The 19,682-nt window shown below is 43.3% G+C and overlaps 2 protein-coding genes across 5 annotated transcripts in view; one reads left to right on the top strand and one right to left on the bottom strand.

The window, feature by feature from the left end:
* Window positions 1-5,364: 5,364 nt before the first annotated feature.
* Window positions 5,365-8,280, bottom strand: LOC120500579 (collagen alpha-1(II) chain-like). The gene is made up of 3 exons (XM_039705660.1): window positions 8,151-8,280; window positions 7,398-8,045; window positions 5,365-5,462 (listed from the first exon to the last, which is right to left on the bottom strand). Exons 1-3 carry the CDS (start codon window positions 8,278-8,280, stop codon window positions 5,407-5,409), a joined length of 834 nt encoding a protein of 277 aa, XP_039561594.1. The 3' UTR covers window positions 5,365-5,406.
* The window catches only part of NRP1 (neuropilin 1), a 114,329-nt gene continuing 102,314 nt past the window's right edge, over window positions 7,668-19,682 (top strand). For 3 of the 4 annotated variants that reach the window (XM_039706757.1, XM_039706752.1, XM_039706744.1), the window contains exons 1-2: window positions 8,026-8,391; window positions 11,595-11,769. In XM_039706757.1, coding sequence (XP_039562691.1) covers window positions 8,325-8,391; window positions 11,595-11,769 — 242 coding nt within the window. In that variant the 5' untranslated portion in view covers window positions 8,026-8,324. Of the gene's footprint in view, window positions 8,392-11,594; window positions 11,770-19,682 lie in introns of all 4 variants that reach the window. The other variant, XM_039706764.1, reaches the window with a different exon arrangement.

The following is a 19,682-nucleotide window of genomic DNA, read 5'->3' as shown; positions in this document are numbered from 1 at the left end:
TTTGACCTTTTTCTAGTCTATATGTAGTACCTGGTTTTTGTCTGTTTATTACTCATTAAGATCTTTGTGATTGAAGAATTTGCCCCAAAGGAGGAGAAAATAATTGAAGGTTTTATGATATGCTATGGCATGATGAACAAGCCATGAAGGAAATCTCTAAAACAGCATAACATATAAATGTCAGAGAGTTTGTATCCAAACACAAATCTCACTAGAATAAATAAAGGACTGTTACTGATCAGAGTCTGAAATAATGTTAAAGAACAAAGGTATGTGTAAGACTTTAACTACAGGGATGAAAAAAGAGACTATGTCATGATTATAAATTCTACAATGATGACAAAGAAACTTCAACATGGTAAAGCCAACAGAGCAGTTGAGAACAAAAAAAGCAATGTCTCTGGATAGATTTAAAATAACATTGAATTTAATTTTTTTTTCACAGCAAACAAGATGTTCTCTGGCAAATGATATGAATCCTTTGTCAAGGCTGTCCAGATGGCCTTTGTGAATAAAATACTGCACACAGCAGTGACATACTTGTTGGACAGATAACTTGCAGATTTGGAAACAGCCTGTTGGAGAGCTTCTTCATTAAACTAATAATGTTTCTGGTGATTTGGTTACAAGAAGCCAAAGGCCTGGTGACAATTTCACAGAAAAGAAAGTTTTAGCTGCTATGACAACCTGAACAACTGTGTTTCTCCTCATGACAACCTGTCTGAATTATATAAAGTCATGAACCCACAATGGAAAATAGATTGCAGAAAGGTCTGTAAGAAATGTTAAACTATACCTGGGAGATGACAAAAAAAAAAAACTTAATATAATGATTCTGTTACCCTTTTCGTGAAATAAGATTGAGAAGATTGTAAGGATGTGGAAAGCTGCTTTGGTTATTGCTTTGATGCTTCTTTTACAAACCTTTTTTTCCCCAGCAAAATAGGTACAGCTCAAAACAGGAGTTCTTCAGTTGCCTTTATTGGCAACAAAGTGGTCTCAACACAGTTAAAAATAAAGCAGAAAAGACAGGATGAAGAAAAAAGATGAACAAGACAAATTTTTAAGAAAAGCGAGGCTTGAATAAAAGACAAACACAACAAATTTCCAATAAATGTGAGGCTTTTAAAAATATAATTCTCTATTCCTAAAAGACTGTCTTTTAATTTCTTTTTCTAATTCTATACCAGAGAGTTTGCCAATCCAATTTTCTAACACGCCCATTGGGTTTCTCTGATATCTCTCTACTTTCCCCTGTAAATTCAGCTTTAAAAAATTTTCCACATGTATTCCAAAATACCAAAAATGTCTTTCTTTTTTGACTGTGCCTTCCTGAAAAAGTAACAAAACAAACTTCCATGTTGTGATGGGGGTTTTTTTCAAAGAAATTTTATGAAACATGATATTTAATATTCCTACAAACATAGCAACAAGGAGACAATATTGAAAGAAACCAACATTCTGGAAATGAACCCAGTAGATCAGACCAGTATGTTTCTTGCTTTGTACTTTCAAGCACTGATGTGAAACAAAATTTACCCATGCAGAGCCTTAGAGCTCCTTCCAGATCTCAGTCCAAATTCTTGCACTGCAAGAACAAGAGCAGCAGACATATAATTTGTTTGAATAGTACTCCTACCATTATATGCAATCACCTGAATACAGATCTGTGTGCTAGTGGTTGTTTCCATCTCCTCCAATGAAGCTAACTGACTGGAGGTAATCCACTGCCTAAGAGTTAATCCCTCTGAATACGATTCCCTGAATTTCTAGTTAATCCACTATAGCCTACAAATGGGTTCTCCATTGCAGGTTTAACATCAAAGTCTGCCAATGTAAATGTTCCCTAGTTAATAAATAACCCAAACAAGCATTTAGCTGAAAAGCCATTTAACATCAGCTGTAATAAGTGACAAAGAAAATTATGATAGAGAACATCTCTTGAAGAAGATGAGAGAGGGCAGAGGAAGGGAATCTGATCTGTAATGAACGCGGTCCTACTGCTTGTTTACCCTGATTGCTGCACTGGAGCTAAAGGGGGTGCATGACAACCATGCAGTGTGGCTGTGACAGCTTCCATTCCCCTAATAACATTGCACCCTTCCCAGTATTATTCTATCAGGTGTAGCACGTATAAAGTAGTGCACATCATTCTCAATAATATGATATAATCACAAGGACCTTTATGGATGAATAGATTATTTGAGCAGGACACTAATTTTCCAGACAAAAATGGAGCAAGACAAGAAATACAAAGGTACATCTAGCACTGTTTTTTACCTACTTCTTAATGATTATAGACCTTCAGTCTGGCAAAACCTTACTTTGAAAGAGCTGCTATTTTTGTTTTTTTGCAGCAGTTATCTTTTAGTGTAAACACAGACACTGATATACCCATTATGCAAGCAAATGGAAACAACTGAAGCTGATAAAAACAAGTTTATAATCTAAGGGTCCATTATCATCATACAGGGCCTGCTTTTCTCCTTTGAAGTCAGTGGGATTTTGTCATTGCCACCAATGGAAATATAGTCAGATATTTAGTCCATATGGTGAATTTGCTATGTATTACTTCCTTAATCACAGAAACAGCTACTTCAGAACCTTTGAGTTGATCAGGCATTATTATTAAAAACCCTACTTTAAATCATATGTTGTATGTGCTGTCTACTTCCTATTTTAGATAAAAGCAAATTACTCTGAAAATATGCAAATATTAGTGAAGAAAGGAAAAAAAAAGAAAAGAAATGTTAAAAAGAGGAGTGGGACCATTTGGAGGAACATGGTGACCATGTCTAGATTTTGGCAGCTGTAGCAATGCAAGCAATAGAGGAATTAGGCTGTGGAGAGACCTGATGAGCTTGTTGTCAAATTGAAAATGGGAGTATAATGATATGTGAGATAATTTGCCTTTGACACAAATGAAAACATTGGACTTCTGATGATCAGATAATCAGCTAATAAAGCCTGGGGCTGTGCTAATTTTTTTGAGTGGAATGTGTTTAGACAGGATGATGGACATTGATAAGGCATTTATGTCATGGCACAGTTGTGATTCCAAAGAGTTTGGTAAGATATTTGTAAAATGAATCTGAGCCTAACAATGTAGTGAGTGTGGAGATGATATAAAAGCAAATGAATCTGATCTCTAACCAATAGAGACTAGGATATGAGTGTATATTGCAACACATGGCCATATGTAAATTTAAATAATGTATAAATCAGATGGCACAGTTTATGAAAATCAATGTATTTGCAGTGGTTCTTTGGAGAAGGCTAAGATGTGCAGTGAAAGAAGAAGGATCATTTAGATGTGTGTGGCTGTGCGTGGAAAAGAGGTGTAACGTGAGAGGACAGGGTGAAAAAGCATTGGGTGTGAGAGACTGAGTAGGAGGATAAAAGATGTAGGAGATAAAAGGGCTGAGAGAGGAGAGATATAGACAAGGTAAAATGTATGTCTGATCTTAAAGATAAGGGTAAATAGCTTTGGTTCAGTACAGTGAGCAACAGGAAGCCAAGTAGTGATTCATATGGCCAAAACAACAGAAGAGGAGATGACACAGAAGCCTAGTTTTGGAGAGATTATTGGGGAAGATAAGTGGAAAAAAAAAGGAAAACATTAGAGAAAAGGATATAAATGAGCATCAGACTGTATATGAAGATATTAGTAGACACAGTCATAAAGCAAATATACTTATATTCTGCACTACATACTCACAGGAAGTCTCCATTTTCAGGCTTTTAATATTATGGATGAGTTTAATTTGTTGTGTTTCTTTTTCAAAATAATTCCAAATAAAGGTGTCTTCAGCCATTGATTAATCATTTGCCAAACTTAGTTTTTAATTAAAAGTGCTGTGTGAGTACATAAAGGGATAAACATCAAAGTTGCTCCATTTTGCTATTGTTAAAATGGGAAAAATGGTTTTTTCCTTTGGAATTTTAAGTTTTATATTACATTATTTAGCCCAAGGCAAATATTTTTTTATGGCTGAATTATAAACTTCTTGAGAAACAGGTTTATAACAGAAGTGCAGACAATCTTCAAAAAAGCATTATAAACACCAAGTCAAATTATGAAGCAAAGATGGGCCTGAACCCAAACCCCAAAGCTAGCCACTCCATTAACTTTTACATACGTTGGATTCAGATTCAGTCTTTGTAACACTAACTTGCCATAAAATCCCATTACTGATGTGAAAATGGAGAGCTGAACAAATGTGTAAGCAGTTGCAGGATCAGGACCTAAAATTCCATGACTAAAATGTGAGAAGTGGATTATAAAAAGACACTTCTGAATGTTTCATTTGATGCCAGTTTATATTCAAGATTATTAAAGATTAAACATTTTCAGGTAAATACATGTAAACCAAGGGTAGAATGTCTTCACTCATCATTCCAGGGCAATTCATATACAGGAGAAAACTGTGTTTATATAGAGAGAAAAAGGTGGGTGGAAAAATTCGACTGGTGTCATTCATGTTATGATAGGGAAGGACATTAATGTACCAGACTCTGGTACATTGGCCAGGCCTTGAGACATCAACAGGGAAAAAATAAAATAAAGTCCCATTGTGGGATCCAAAATGCCCACACAGTGCTGAGGAAGGGCAGAAATCCTCTTCTATGGGCCATGGTAGCCCCAACAGAGGCCATTTCTGTCCAGCTGTCTCTGCAGCCTGTTGCACATCTCTGTCTCTGCAAGAAGAGGAAGCACTGATATTTGAGACCCAGGCATGTTGAAATAAACCTTGGTATATGGATTAGTGATTACTGGCTAGGCTCAGGTGATAAAAGCAACTTTCACCATTATTTTACAATTTATCACATTGTACCATCTTCCTTAATGTACATGTTCTGTCTGCATTTAAGTGTTTTCTTCCAGAGAAAGGAATTTCTTTAAAATACATTAGCTACTAAAAACTATGTCTCCATCTGTAAAATGCAACTTATTAATCAGACAGGGAAAAAAAAATCAATGAAACACAGTGGTTGGTTGGTTGGTTGGTTGGTTGGTTGGTTGGTTGGTTGGTTGGTTGGGAGCATCTTTACAGTGTACAGCTGGCAATGATTATTTCCTTTCTGCAGATTCCTAGAAATCACCTGACAGAAAATGCTAATCCAAAAGCAGGAGGGCCATCACTGTCCTGTAGTAAGTGTGTTTTTTGATGTACATGCTTTCTGGGTATTGTCACTTAGAGAATTAATCTTGGTTGCTGGAACTGGTTTTAAAACAAACATGTATCTATATATTTCTGCAAACCCTTAGTAAGCAACCATCAGCAGGTAATTTCTGTTTTCAAAAATAGATTTACTTTATTTTAAAAGCTATATTGTTGCTCAAACAATCAAACTACGATCAGGTCAGAACCCATTTATCTCAAAGACTGTCCAGCAGAATGAGTTTTAATAATCAGAAAGCACTGTTAACTCTCCTCTTCCCCCGTGTTCTGGGAATGTCTCTAAAAGAAAAAAAAATAAAGGGGGCTTAATGTGCTACCCATAAAATATACATCCCAATCAATCAGGAAAATGCATAAGTATTGCAAATGATGATCCAGAGACTGCCTAAAGATGGGGAAATGAGACTGAACCCAATAACTCAATCTGACTAGTTCCAGCCTGCCTGTTTCTAGCCTGCCTGCAGACACAGGCATGGGCAGAAGCAGGGTCATGGGCAGGGGCAGAAGCAGAAGCCAACAAAAGAAAGAATTAAGTGTACAGAGAGTATAACAGGATCAAACTGCATTTTAGTGTACAATATTAGGGAATTGTAATAATGGAACAGAAGGGGAATGTCTGGAAAAAACTCAGAAAGTAGTGGTGAGAGAGTATGCAGCATGAAACCAGCAGACAAATTTCCTAGAGACTTAATCTCCAGACTTCAGCTGACCTTAAACTCAGGGCTTCAAAAGGGCAGCAAGGGAGAGTGAGAGTAGAAATCTCAGACTCAGGGCTAGAGACAAAGGGATGGATTTGAGTATGGTTTCTGTACACAGATGTAACATGTTTGTAGTTAATCTGTGCGGCTGCAGACTGACAACTATGTTTGAAAACTATTTCTAACAGGGCTATATCTTCAAAGTGGACAGGGGTTTACTGCCTTTGGAGGATGACCCTGTCCCCAGCAAAACTCAGCTCTTTTCCCACTGCATCCTTCAGAAAAACTCCTTATGGAGTAGGTCTTCTATCAGGCCTTTTTCCTGAGGAAGCATTAACAGAGTTTGCCTTGACTGTGCACCAGTGACAAATTGTTTTCAAATTGCCCTGGGACATGACAGTGGCTGACATCACCACTGGCTGCAGGTAATTCTCCTAGCACAGACACATCTTTGGGAACCTTTAAGACTGTGTTTCAGCTTTCAGCCTTGGAGCTCTTCCTGTAACCCCTATCCCAGCAACTGGATTGCCCTCACATAGAGGGTGTGCAATGTACTCCACGTAAAAGAAGGAGTTGTGTTCAGCAAGGTGATGGCTCCCCAGGTGCAGGGACAGCCTGTAAGGCAGGGTAATAGGGCAAGGAAGAGACAGGGCCCGTAGGCTGTGAGCACCAGGCTGTGCAGCCAAAGCAGCAGGATTCAGAGCCTGATATGTCCCTGCTTTGTTCCACTCCTATGGTGCCAGAGTGGAGGGAGAATGCTCAGGAGGAGAGACACACTCCCCAGTGGGGATTTCACACTGCACAGCCTCCTTCGGGAGCAGAGCCGGCCCTGGGGGACCCCAGCAGCTCCTCAGCCTCTCAAGAGACTTCATGAGAGACAGACAGACTGAGGGGGGCAAAGCTGCAACGGGAGCTGAGAGAGACGGGAACGACAGCAAGAGTGGGTGAGAAAGGAGGTGGGAAAAGAGTCGGAAGGGAGGGGATACAGGGAGGTGCAGATATGCAGTGGCCAGATGAGCCTGACACCTGGGGCTAGGTACTCTGACGGGGAATCCTGGCAGCTCACCCCACATCAGCACAGCCTGCTTCCCCTAGGACAAGAAGGGACGGTGGTGTCCCAATGGGGAAAGGGCAGGGACTTCGAGGGACACGCACTCTCGCACGAAACAAAAAAAGAGTGTTGGAAGGGGTAGAAGGTGGCGGAGGAGGGAAAGGTGGCAGAGGGGATGGCCCGGGAAGGGACGGGGCAGGGATCCCGCGGGGTACCCGAGGCGGGCGAGCCGGGAGGTGGGCAGGGATGCGTGCGTGTGTGCGTGTCTGTGTGTGGGGCCGGGGCGACGGGGGCGGCCGGGCAGGGCATGGCAGGACACGGCAGGGCAGGGCTGGCAGGACACGGCAGGGCAGGGCGGGCAGGACACGGCAGGGCAGGGCGGGCAGGACACGGCAGGGCAGGGCTGGCGGGGCCGCGCAGGAGCCCGCGGGGCGCAGGTGGTGCCGCCGCCCGCATCGGCTCTACCTGCCGGGGCGGGGGCCTCTCGCCCCCCTGCGCTCCCCGCGTTCCCCCTCGCCAGTCCCCGCCTCGGCTGAGTGCCAGAGCTAGGGCTTGCCGTGTTTGTTTGTTCGTTCTTCCGCGCTGCCGATGTCTTGGGGGGCTGAGGAGGAGAAGGAGGAGGAGGAGAAGGAGGAGGGCGGGGAGGGGGAGGGGACTGGGGCTTGGGAGACGGCGGTTCCTCGGCCTCTCTTATTGCCGCTGAGTTGCGCTCCTCTTCCTCAGGCTGCGAGCAGGAGCCGCCCGGGCGCTTCCCACTTCCCCGCCGGCCGGCAGTGCCTGCTGCGGCAGCGCTCGCCCGCTCGCCTCCCGCCGGGGCAGGTGAGTGCGGGGCACCCCGGGCACCCCGGGCACCCCGGGCACCCCGGCACCGCCGCTCCACGGTCCGGCCCCGCTGGAGCCGCGGCCGCCGGAGAGCGGGCAGGCAGGGGGGACGCAGTTTGCCAAACTCCAGCCCCGGCTGGTCCCCGCTCACGGCCGCTTTCCCTTCCTTATCTCCCCTCTGCAGAGCACCCTCGCCCAGCAGAGCGCTCCCGAGGTGTCGGCAGCCGCCAGTATTTTTTTGTCTGTCTTGTTTGTGTGTTTGTTGGGTTTTGTTTTTGTTATTTTTTTCCCCTCGTTTTTATTTGGCTCTCTAGTCTCGCTGGGAATGGCAGGGGCAGCGGCTCCTGGAGAAGGAACAAGTGTGGGGAAAGGGAGAGGGAGCCGGAGCTAAATGACAGGATGCGGGCGGCTTGAGGCACAGAGAGAAGCCAGCCTCCTTCTGTCCCCGAGACTGCCCCTGCGGACCGTGCTTTCTGCTCCTCACTCCGGCTGGAGGATTTAAGGAAGAGTTGTGCGTGGAAGGCATTTTTATTTTTTTTTTTCCTCCTTTCCCTGCTGTCGGAAGGGAAAATGGATTGGGGACTTCTCCTACACTGTGCAGCCCTCACCTTCACCCTCGCCAGGGCTCTGCGGAGCGGTGAGTGTCACGGGGGCCGCCGGGTGTCAGCTCGGGCAGTGCGGGGCCGGGCTCGGGGCTGCCGGCGGGGGCGGGCGGCGGTGCCCGGCGGGCCGTGGGACCGGCACCGGCACAAACCCACCGGGGGGAACTTTCTGCCAGAGGAGGGATGCGCCGCATCCCCGACATTGCTCTTCGACTTTATTTTCTGCTTTTTTTGGGTTATTGTATAAAGCAGGCTGTTCATTCTCACTAGATTAGGACAGCCAATTATCTTAATAGCGTCCCGTCCCATAGGCAATTAAACGTCTCTCCTTCGATATCTGGAAGATAATGAACGCTTTAAAGGGAAGGCTCTCTTCCCCGCCCGCCCTTTCTGTTTTCCAAAGCGTAAAATTTTAGATCGTGCCTACTGCTAGCTGTTGTGTACCTGCGAATAATCTTCACACGGAGCACTCTCTAGAGTACCCCTTTCCCAAGTCTGCAGTTTACGTGCAACTTACACTGTGCCAAGAGGGGAGCTGAGCTTCTCTGAAGGCTCGAGACTCCCTTCCAAGAGGAGAAATCCCATAACGAATGAGTGGTGTGTCTAGTTTACTGTCAGGCAACCCTTGAAAACACAACTAATTAAAAGCAGCGTGCTCCTCCTTCCCCGAACAATGCCAGGGCACTGTGAATATTTTACTGCATGATGCATTTTTAAAGATGGTCTAATTGTGGGACTGCTTGACGTTTAGCTCTTGCACATGAAACAGCTCATGTGAGTCTTCCTGTCCGGAGAAATCCTGAGCAATTATTATTAACTAATTATCAAATATTTACTTTTGCCTGACTGGGTTTTCAATCAAAGTAATTAAAAGAAGTGAGCATCCTCCACTTACACTGGTATATTGTTTTAATAAGGGACCACAAGTGGAGTGTCAAGCAAGAGTATTAAAATCACGTGTTTTATGATGGAAGTTAATCTCTTTCCCAATATGTTTTGAGGAGGCTGCTTAGTTTAATCAGGAGCTTCCTCCTCCAGTGCTGTGGCACAGGAGCAAAGGTGCTAGAGGGGTGCATCAAGCCTGGTGTGGGGATGCTCTGAGAGGTGCACTTTGCTCATCCCCCCAGCCCAGCTCGGGGTGTGGGCAGCTGCCTCCCACATAGACCCATACTGCCACCCTGTCCCTCTGAGGGACAGAAGGGAGCCACCCCCATGCTCCTGTTGATCATTTCTCCCTGTGAAAAGAGGAAGAGGAGAGCAAGTTGCTGGGCAGAAGCCTCCACCACGAGTGGCTAATGTGGTGGTCCTGCTGGAGTCACCAAGGCCATTAACCTCCTCTACCACCTACCAGACCTACTAATGCCACCTTCACCTACACGCAGTATTAGTGTCCACTAAATTAATTCATTAACCTTATTTGGAACTAATGGTCCAAAGTCATTAGAAACTGCTCTTCTTAATCAAGTGTGAGAGAGATTGCACAGAGCCAAGGAGTCTAGCAGACTGCATTATCTTATTACACTGTCACTTTCCCAGAAGTCGCAGATTAAGGAGCGCTGGTGGTACTGAGTCCACCTCAGTGTCCTCTGAAGTGACTCTGTCAAGTGACTAGAAGCAGCACTGCTTTATTTCAGGCGTTTAACAGATGCCAGACCCTGCCATGATGTTTGCAGGGCTGGAGTGGGCTTAATGAGACAAGATCACTTTCCGAGTATGCTTACACAGGGAGGAAAAGGCAAGATTCCCTGAGAGCCCCAGACAGCGGATTAGCAAGATCGCCAGTGACAGCTTTTGAGCTTTAAGCACCAATGCCTTTTGTTCTGGTCAGAGGAAAACAGCCTGTTTGCAAAGGCACAGCAGAAATATAATAAGATAGCTTTTCCTAGAGACGTGCTTGGCAGTATCTTGGTTTTGACCATACATCTGAGTACCTATCAACCCCTTCCCTCCTAATTTATGGCAAATAATTTCTATAAAGAGTGTTGCTTTATGCATTTTTGATGTGTGCTTGCTCATTCATTTCCATTTGACCTGGTTTTTCCTACAACAAAATTCTGTATATTTATAAATTCATGCTGTGAGCAAGGATTGCCATTTTGCTTTCACAGGGAATGTATTAGATAGAGCACTGCAGTCTGTATATACCATTATTGAGATGTAGTGATATATAGTCTGGCTTTAGTGGAACATTCTTCCTACCCATAGTTTACTGTCATGTTTTATTGCTCAAAATTAAACAACCAACACTTGGAGAAAGTTTTTCCTACCTGAAGGTCCACAGAAAGAAATCCATAGTAGTAAAAAAGTGATAACACAAAATTGCACTGGACAGTGAAGTGAGTGACTGTGTGGAGGTTGGATGTTTTTGTCTCTTTTTTTTTTCTATGAACCTTAAAATGCAACCCTGACAATGCTGACCAAAGGAGCAAGATGCAGCATACCACATTTCACCGTCACACTTTGTGATTCTAGAAACTTTTGCAACTATTTTGCTATTAGAAATAAATCTTTGTTGTTGTTCAGGGGAGGAAGGAATGAGGGGAAGAGGAAGGGAGGTTGTTCTGCTCCATTACTTTGATGCAGTCTCCAAGCATGAACAAACGTCCTTGAAAGAGTAAATAGCGGATGATTTCTGCTTCACTAGAGCTACTTTGTTCTCTTCTATCCTGGGTTTGAAGAGCACAGATAGTTTCAACCTGCCTAGATTTATAGACTGATAAAACAAAGGGAGGGTGTCCTGCTTGGATCCACCAATACAATCCCAATGGTCGGTGACACAGACCAGACTTATCCCATAGCTGGGCAGGGGGTCAAATAGCATCTCTTAACATCTCCTCCCAGCTTTTCTTGAAACTTCACACTTAAGAAGAGTATAGTTTTTGGAGTTAGTTGTGTCCCATGTACACTTCTCAGCCAATATTTACGCTGTTATGAAGGGGCAAGGCCTTTACGCTGTAAGGGGTACTGTTGGAGTGGAGGGCTTTTTAAAAGCATACTGTGTAGAAATGGGGATGCCTTCTGCTATCTGCTGTCTCTCCAGCCACCGGATTTAAGGAATGGGAGACGGAGAGGGAGTCCTCTTCTCTCCGGTAGAAAGTAGCTCAGATGCCTTTAAAGGCAGAAGGATGCTAAGTTAGCCTGGAGAAGGCTGCGGCCCCGCAGCACTCCCACGGCAGTCTGCCGGGTCCGCTGCTGCCGGGGGCACTGAGACCAGCCCGTGTGTTCGCTTCCCCCGCAGACAAGTGTGGCGACACGATCAAAATTTTAAGCCCCGGGTACCTGACGTCTCCCGGCTACCCGCAGTCCTACCACCCCAGCCAGAAGTGCGAGTGGCTGATCCAGGCGCCGGAGCCGTACCAGCGCATCATGATCAACTTCAACCCGCACTTCGACCTGGAGGACCGCGACTGCAAGTGAGTGAGCCAGGGGCGATGGGCGAGGGGCGAGGGGCGAGGGGCGAGGAGCGAGCGGCGAGGGGCGAGCGGCGAGCGGCGAGGGGCGAGGGGCGAGGAGAGAGGAGCGGGCGAGCGGCGCCCGCGCAGCGCTGCGGAGCGCCACAGCGACACCTGCCGGCCGCGGCGGGCGTGCTGCGGGCCGGGGCCGAGCGGGAGGGAGCTCTGTGTGCGTGAGGGTGTTTCTGTGTCTGTGTCTGTCTCTGGGTGTGAGAGTGCTTCTGTGTCTGTGTGTGTGCGTGTTAAAAAGGTCTTCACCGCTTTCTGAGGTTTGCAAGCCGCGGCTGAGCTGCGCCCGCCCGGCGCGCTGCGGGCGGTGGTGATGCGCGGAGTGGGGGCGCGGCGGTGGCGAGGCAGCGCTTGCTGGCCCGCTGGCTTTTGTACGTCTCTTGTTTGAGTTCGAGTTTCAAAAAGGAGCTCCTTTTCCTTTTGTACCCCCACGACTACAAACAGTCCATGGAAGAGACAGGCCATTTATAAATGGGCAAATCTTCTTAACGCAGAGTTAGTCTGGCAATTACCCTCACCCTTCAAGGGGCGGCGGACTGCAGAACTGATAGTCGTATTTCCTTCTTTCCCCCTTTGCTGCTGATTTATAGCCAGTAGCTTTTCTTTCCCCTCCTCCTGCTCTCCTGTAGTGCCCTGAGAGGAGAAAGGAGGGAGCTGAGCTCCCTTTGTCCCCTGTCCTCGCATTCCCTTTGACCACCCATTCCAAAAGTGAGAAGGAGAATCGGAACCTCCCAGAAGCTGTTCTCCACTTTTCCCCAAATCTGTAAATCTCACAGCTTGCACAAGGCAACATATGGTCAGATCGTTCCCCTCTTCAACATGCCCTCTGAATTCAGCCAGCTTGTTACATGAAGAAAATATTTTAGTGATTCATTATTTAAATATTTCTGGAGTATCATAGTTATTTAAATATTTCTTGTATTTCATAATTTTTTATGCCCTACTGATAACTGCAAGAGAGTTGCTGTTGATTAATGCTACCAGTCAAGATTTTCTCTGCATGTCAGAAAGATTAAACTCAATAGCCAGGGGTGTTTGGTATTTCACGGTAGTATACAGGATTTGGTCCCATAAAATGATGCTCGGTTTATCAGGAGTGCTTGTGATAGACCATGAGATGAGAGTGTTAGACTTAGGGAAAGAGAGCAACTGTACTCAAGCACTTAATTTTTACTATGCATGTCTTTGTCCTATTATTTAATAAATCGATTACTTTGATCATAATTATAGTTTTCTTAAAATGAAGTTTTTAATGATGCATTGTGGTACTTAGGGTTTTTTTATTATATTTTATAACCACTTATAGATGAGCATTGCAGTGCCATAGTTATTCCTGATAATGCAGGAAAACCCTGTGCTCATAAAACTAAACTTTGAGAAGATGAGTTTTTACTGTGGTGTTGGAGCTGCAGCTCATATTCACACCATATGTTCACACGCTGACTTCCTATTCTTTAATTTTTAATGTCTTGTACTCAGGCAATGGTTCACTTCTCTGTGTCTTCTTGATACAGGTTTTGCTTTCATTCTATGGCATGCTGCTAATGCTTTAAAATATTTGTCAATCTCTGCCTCTTAGAGAGAAATTAGGAAACTAAATCAAGCATATTTCAGTGTCAAATCCTTTTTCTCCCTTGCTAGAATGCATGTTTTTCCAACTCTGTAAAACCAACATGGTCTTTGGCAGCAGTAAAATGGTGTACAGCATACAATTATTTGAAGAACAAGTAATCTTTGTGACACAGTGTTGTGCTAAACAGTGCTAGGCTGAGCTGAACTGGGTCCAGGGAAAGGACTGACTCCCTCCCTCTGTTTCTTCCTTCTCAGTGTTCATTGTCCACTCTCCCTGCTGTATTATTTCTGCCCCTGAAATGGAGCCCAAAGCAGTAATGAGATGGTAGTGGGTGGAAGGAAGTCTCTCAACAGGGTTGTTTGCATTGTGTTTGCAGTGTATGATGGTGATGACTTTACCATTATTTTCTCTGTGCTGAAACACTAATTTTCTAGGCTATGCTAAATTACTCAGCTGCTACTTCATTTATATTGAAAATTGCTCTTTTTAACTTGAGAGGGATTGTATTTGTGGGGAAAAAAAACCAAAAATAACAACCAAAAAAACCCCTTAGGACCAGAACAATTATTTCAGAAACAGGAATTTGTCAACAATCTCCGTGGTTTGAAATTTCAGCATCTACTTACAAAATTCACATTCCTTGTGCTGAATATTGAATACAACAGCGATTAATGCAATAAATGTATCACAAGATTTTTTTCTTTTCCAGCTAAGTACATTTTGTTTCTCTAATATGCTTAGCTTATTAGAAACCCGGTTTGCAATCTTGAAATGTGTGATTTAGGTTACAGTCTAGTTTATTGAAAGGTTTAGCACTGGAAATTAATAACCACTTAAATATGAAATGCAGATAGAAAATGAGAGATAAGGGAATTCATGTCTGGGAACAAAAAATGTCCCATACAATTAGAGTAGACTAGAGAAGATTAGCTTGCTGGCCTAGCTCCCAAAATCCTCTTTATAATGCTGTTCATTGCAACTTGGACCTTAGTTAGCATTGAAAACAGCTTTAATAACAGGGACCCCCTGAGCCCAGGAAGGGAAACATTTTGACTTTGGAAAGGTTACCTTCTTGTTCCGCAGTGCCAACAAGAAAATCAAGAGGCTTTGCCTAACTTTAAAAAATATTGCTCTATATAGAGAGCTATATGTATTGAAATGTAAAACTGGTGAAAGGTTGATTCTCTGGGGAGAATCAAAAGCAGCAGATTTAAGCACTAGCTGTTACTGAAGCTGTTCCCAGTTAGTCTCTTTGTATGTTAGGGTTTGGAATTAATTTAAGAATATGCCCTTGATTTACCTACTTATTATGCTATGCTTTAATGAATAAGTATTTCTCAAATGACTGCTAATAAAATTCATATATGTATGTTTTTCTGACAATCAGGACCATTTGAGTTGTTTTAAATTTCAAGTAAACATGGTGAAAATTCCTTTTTCTCTGGAGGTATTCCAAAGGACTCAACTTTCACAGTTTTGAAGAATAAAGATACGCAAATAATTAAAAATATGTTCATACAAGCTAGGTTCATCTAATAAAGAATCTTCTAGACAGAACCACTGTACCAGCATTATGGAAATACTGGGTTTCGAGAGGAAGTACAAAAACATGTTGACCACAGATTGTTATCAAGGACATATATAATGAAAAATTCACAGTGTCTTTTTAACATTTAACTCTAATGAGTGTTATGCCTCCTCTTCAGGAAGCCAAGAAACAGAAATTATGGTTGTACTTTAGGAGAAAAGTAGTTTTTGTTTGCCATTTTGCCTTTTCTCAAGCAAGTCCCAATAATAAGCATGCATTCTTGGAGTCAGGAACATGGTTTAAATGAATAGAAGAGACAAAACATATGGCCACATATTAGTTAAAATGCTCCAGTGTTTGTTGCATGTGGTAAATGCTTTTCAGCACTTAGTGCAAGCTGTATAAGTCTCGTGTTGCTGAAGTATCCTACTGTGTAAATGTAGCCATCTTGAATCTAGTAAAACTTTATACCTAGATAATAAACAGGAATGTCACTGATACAGTACTTTGAATTTATGGAACTTTTCCGGTTTCCCAGCAATGCACACTATCAGCATGATAATTTATAATGGTTTGTGACAAATGTTGCTGAGCAAAGAGGTGTGTGGTTACATTCAGATCAGATGTCATTATCTAGGGAGCAATAAAAATTTCACAGACACTAGGTTAAAAACATTAAGAAAATGAATGTGAAGCTTCAGAAGAAAAGGGCTTAAGAAAGGTGGAGGGTTGGGTAGAAAAAGCCCAACAGTGGTTTTCTTACTGACAAATTATTAACTTTGTTGCCAGACTTGACTGTATTGTTTTACAAGATTTTCATAGATATGCCACACAGCATTATTATTTTAATGGCCATCATTTATAGATGTAGTAAATAAATATCATTCTTGCTTAACACTTGTGGATTATATACAACAGTGCTGTCAAATCTCTCAGAATAGAAAAATTGCCCATTTTGGAAACATTCAAGTTATAGGAGAGATGTCATAGATAATTACTCTTCATACTGCATTTACTAGGGATTAGTTACACGAATGAGAGCAGAGCTGTATAGAAATTGCGGTCAGTTATAGAATACAGAGAAAAAAATATCTATGTTTGTTTATATAGAGGAAAATGCCTCCTCCAGATCCTTGGGTAAGGAAGAAAGCATAGGTATTCAGGCCTACAGAGTGAAAGTATAGCTCCACATAACTCCCACAGACCTTAATGATGTTAGAAATTCATTCATCCATTTTACTTCTAAATAATGTCGATGGATTTATGCTACAAATCTGTAGGTATAACAAACTCAGGCTGGTAAAATAAACAGGGGCAAGCGAAGTCATGGCTCAGTCTTCCTTTTAGTTTCTGCATAGTTTAAGCTTTCAATTGCTTTTGTCTAAATCCTGGTTCCTATTCTTCCATGCAGGAAGGTCTGCTTTGTGCGGGCCTCGTGCCGTGCGTTTGTTCCTTCTGTGCAGGGGCGGTTCCAAAGGCAGTCCCTTTGGGCTGAGCCGGTGGCAGTAAGAGTGCCCATGTCCTTGCTGCCCAGCTGCAGAACCATCCATGAGTGATCCTGCTGGGCTGCCACTGGGCCTGTCAGAAGCTTCTGCCATCAGCTGCACACAACAGCTGCTTCTTGACTGCCCCAGGGGCACCTGGAGCTGGACAGCCCTGAGCTGCTCCCACAAACTGCCCCAAGGTTTCTGGGATCAGTGCAGCCCCGCTGCCCATGGAAGCAGTGGGAACTTCCCACAGAGCTTTATCCCATCATTCATGGTGACTGTGGGGAAGGGTTCAGCACAGGATGGTTAATGACTGTATCAGTTGTTTGGATAGCAAATGTCAGTCAGAGCTTCCTAATTCCCTCTGCCTGACCACCATGGGGCTCGGCAGGCAGAGTGCCTGCAGCTGACAAGGCAGGAGGGGCAGCAAAGGAACAGAGTTGTTCAGGTCCGTGGAAGGTAGGGGTTGTGTTTGCCACTGCTGAGCAGAGAGGTCTGAAGGAGCCAAGGCCTCTGAGCTTTCCAACAGAAATATGGCTTGGCCCCATCAGCTAGCGTCAGCACTGGCCTTTAGTGGATTTCAGCAGGACGAGGTATCCAGGAGACATGGGAATGCCCTCCCCTCACTGCTGAGGGCAGCTGGAAGATGTCTGCACTCCCCCGCTTGCTCTGGACTGGATTCACTAATCCACCCAGCCCACAGGTGTGGAGTCACCCACCATGGGCTGCACTTTCCAGGCAGAGGTGGGCAGTGACCTGGACATCTCTCAGCAGGACGAGGTATCCAGGAGACATGGGAATGCCCTCCCCTCACTGCTGAGAGCATCTGGAAGGATGCTTGCACTCCCCTGCTTGCTCTGGACTAGATTCACTAATCCACCCACCGTGGGCTGCAGTGCCCGAGCAGAGGTGGGCAGTGACCTGGACATCTTTGTGTCAAAGCCAGAGTGGGATGTGGGCACTGACACACTGGGAAGGCCATATCTGGGTTAAAGAGGCAGCATCTTATCTTTTTTTGTCTCCCTCAAAAATCTATCCCTCAAGAGCTGTTTGGTGGTACCAAGAGATAATTTGAAATACTAAAGGGATGAAGGGGACCATCCTTCATTCTGTTCCTAAAACAAGAAACAAGTGGTTTTTGGCTTAGTTTGAGATGAGTTGTTGCAGTAGATTGGGGGCCATGTGGTATCTCATGTTTCTGGGGGTACTTTGAGGGCATTTCTCTGCTATATATATTAAGCACATGAAAAGCTTTCTCAGGGAGCACTCAGCTAGACCCAGACAGCCCTTCTGGAGACTTCTGCTGTTTTGTACCCTCCATATGGCTGCATGAAAGGTTCCTGTCAAGGAAAGGAATCAGTTCAGACCCTGTGCAGGGTCAGGAAAGAAGAAAACACTTGTACCCCAAAAACTTTTCTCTAACTTGAAGATTTTGCATTATGAAAGTATATATATAATGTCTCTTTGCCAAAAGATTCCACATGTATTTGCACACACAGATGCAAGTATTTAAAGATAAAGATGCTGTTATTTTATTGTAGGGACTAAATGAGAGTTAAAAGAAGTTGGAAAGTATATTATTTTCTGATTATACAGGGTAATGAAACAATTCCTTTTTTTTTTATCCAAGCATTTAACTCTAGTGAAAGTCTCTATTGACAAACTGTTCAACAATTTGTTCTTTTAGAGTAATTGTTTTAGTTTAAGTTTTCTCAGGAAAAGGTATTAGGAAATCCATGACCAAAGTGCCTGGTCATAGCTAGAGAGTCTGTGCAGGACTGTGTTCAGGGCTGAGGGGTGGGATGCAGAGCCCATTATTGCACTCTGTGTATGGGTGTATCCCCTGTAACAGCAAAGTCTTGACTTGGGTCTCAGCACAGCAGCACATTAAAACTGTAAAACCAGTCATATATGGATGTTTCTATTAATCCGAACACTTAACTGTGAGGACAATTGTGTCTAGATGTGCTACAGCCAGATGCCCTTCAGACGGGAAAAATTTGAGGGTCAAATGTGGATTCCCTTAAGCCTAATCCTTCATCCTTTCTGTGAACAGAGATAAACAAATTCAGAACAAAGGTCTAAGTCCTTTCTAAATTGAAACCCAGAGTTGTTGGAATTAGCTCTGTGAAACTCTCAATATGTTTTCAGTCAACCCCACTCTGCCCTTCTCTCCACCCTCCTCTCCTGTGCTAATCCAATTGGAACAAAAACCTATCTGTTTCTGTTAGTTTCTTAGTTTCTTAATTATAGTTCATTGAAAGCTATAACATTGGATCATAATTTAATAATTATGATATAGAGATCTTTTTACAGCTAATGCAAAACCAAATTAAATTATTTTCTTTTGCACTATTTCCAAAGAATGAAATTATGTCTGAAAACTGGATATATATGTACTTACATGTATATGTCTAAGTTTATACATCACACCAAACTGCTTGGATATAGTGCATATAGGCATATTTTATGTGCACCTTTTTAGGGCTGTGCATATATGACTGTATTTATGTATATGTTATAGATTTCTTAGTTTATGTAGAAGTTCCTAAAGCAAATCTACCAATTAAAGCCTAATACCCATCTTAAGGCTGATAATTAGGTATAAAGAGAAAAAGAGACAGGATTAGTTGTTCAGATCATGTTCCAAATGCCTCTTAATTGGGTGTTTGCAATCAATCCTGATTGCAAGAGGCAGTGGTTTGGCAGAATAAAGAATGAAAAAGGCTTAGCCCTACTATTCTCCTGTTAGTTGACTTGGCCGTAGTATTTTAGGACAGGATCCAGTGTTAAACAAGGTAATTTTGTCAGCCTTAGCAATCCTTATAAAACATTTAGAAAATATTTTCTAATGATATTTTTTTCAAGCTAATAACTCTCTCAAGCTAGAGAGTTATTTTTACCCATAATCTTAAAAATTGTTTTCAAGTGAACCACAGGAAAGACTTTGTTCTCCTGGCCTCTATCCACCACTGACTTCGGAAATCATGTCTGAGTTCACTGTGGGTTTTTCATTGCATTGACCTTGGTACTTTTCTCACCAAGCCACAGTTTTCCATCATAAAACCACACAGCTTGGTATAATGATTATTTCTTTATCCCGAGTAACCAAACAATTTTTTAAACAGAGTGACAGATTTCCCTCTTGCACTGTGGGAAGCAAGCACCTGGCCATTTCCAAATAGACTTTTAATTAACTTCCTGAAGGAGATTTGAGAGAAGTTTAATAAGTCACCTGCCAACTTTTTGGGAGCATAGGTCATTTGCTTTTCTGTAG

Source organism: Passer montanus, unplaced genomic scaffold (genome assembly GCF_014805655.1).
Source record: "Passer montanus isolate IOZ18808 unplaced genomic scaffold, ASM1480565v1 scaffold10, whole genome shotgun sequence".
In the NCBI taxonomy this organism is placed as follows: Eukaryota; Metazoa; Chordata; class Aves; order Passeriformes; family Passeridae; genus Passer; species Passer montanus.
Note: the sequence above shows the minus strand (reverse complement) of the source record. Positions and strands in the feature narration are given on the sequence as shown.

What these genes read in the sequence shown, in the direction of transcription:
- LOC120500579 (XM_039705660.1), bottom strand. Translation starts at nt 8,280, where the DNA reads ATGCCTTCCACGCACAACTCTTCCTTAAATCCTCCAGCCGGAGTGAGG. An exon ending in CCTCAAGCCGCCCGCATCCT is followed by an intron (nt 8,046 to 8,150) that starts GTCATTTAGCTC and finishes AATAAAAACGAG; the next exon opens with GGGAAAAAAATAACAAAAAC. An exon ending in AGAGGCCCCCGCCCCGGCAG is followed by an intron (nt 5,463 to 7,397) that starts GTAGAGCCGATG and finishes TTTTTCTTTTAG; the next exon opens with AGACATTCCCAGAACACGGG.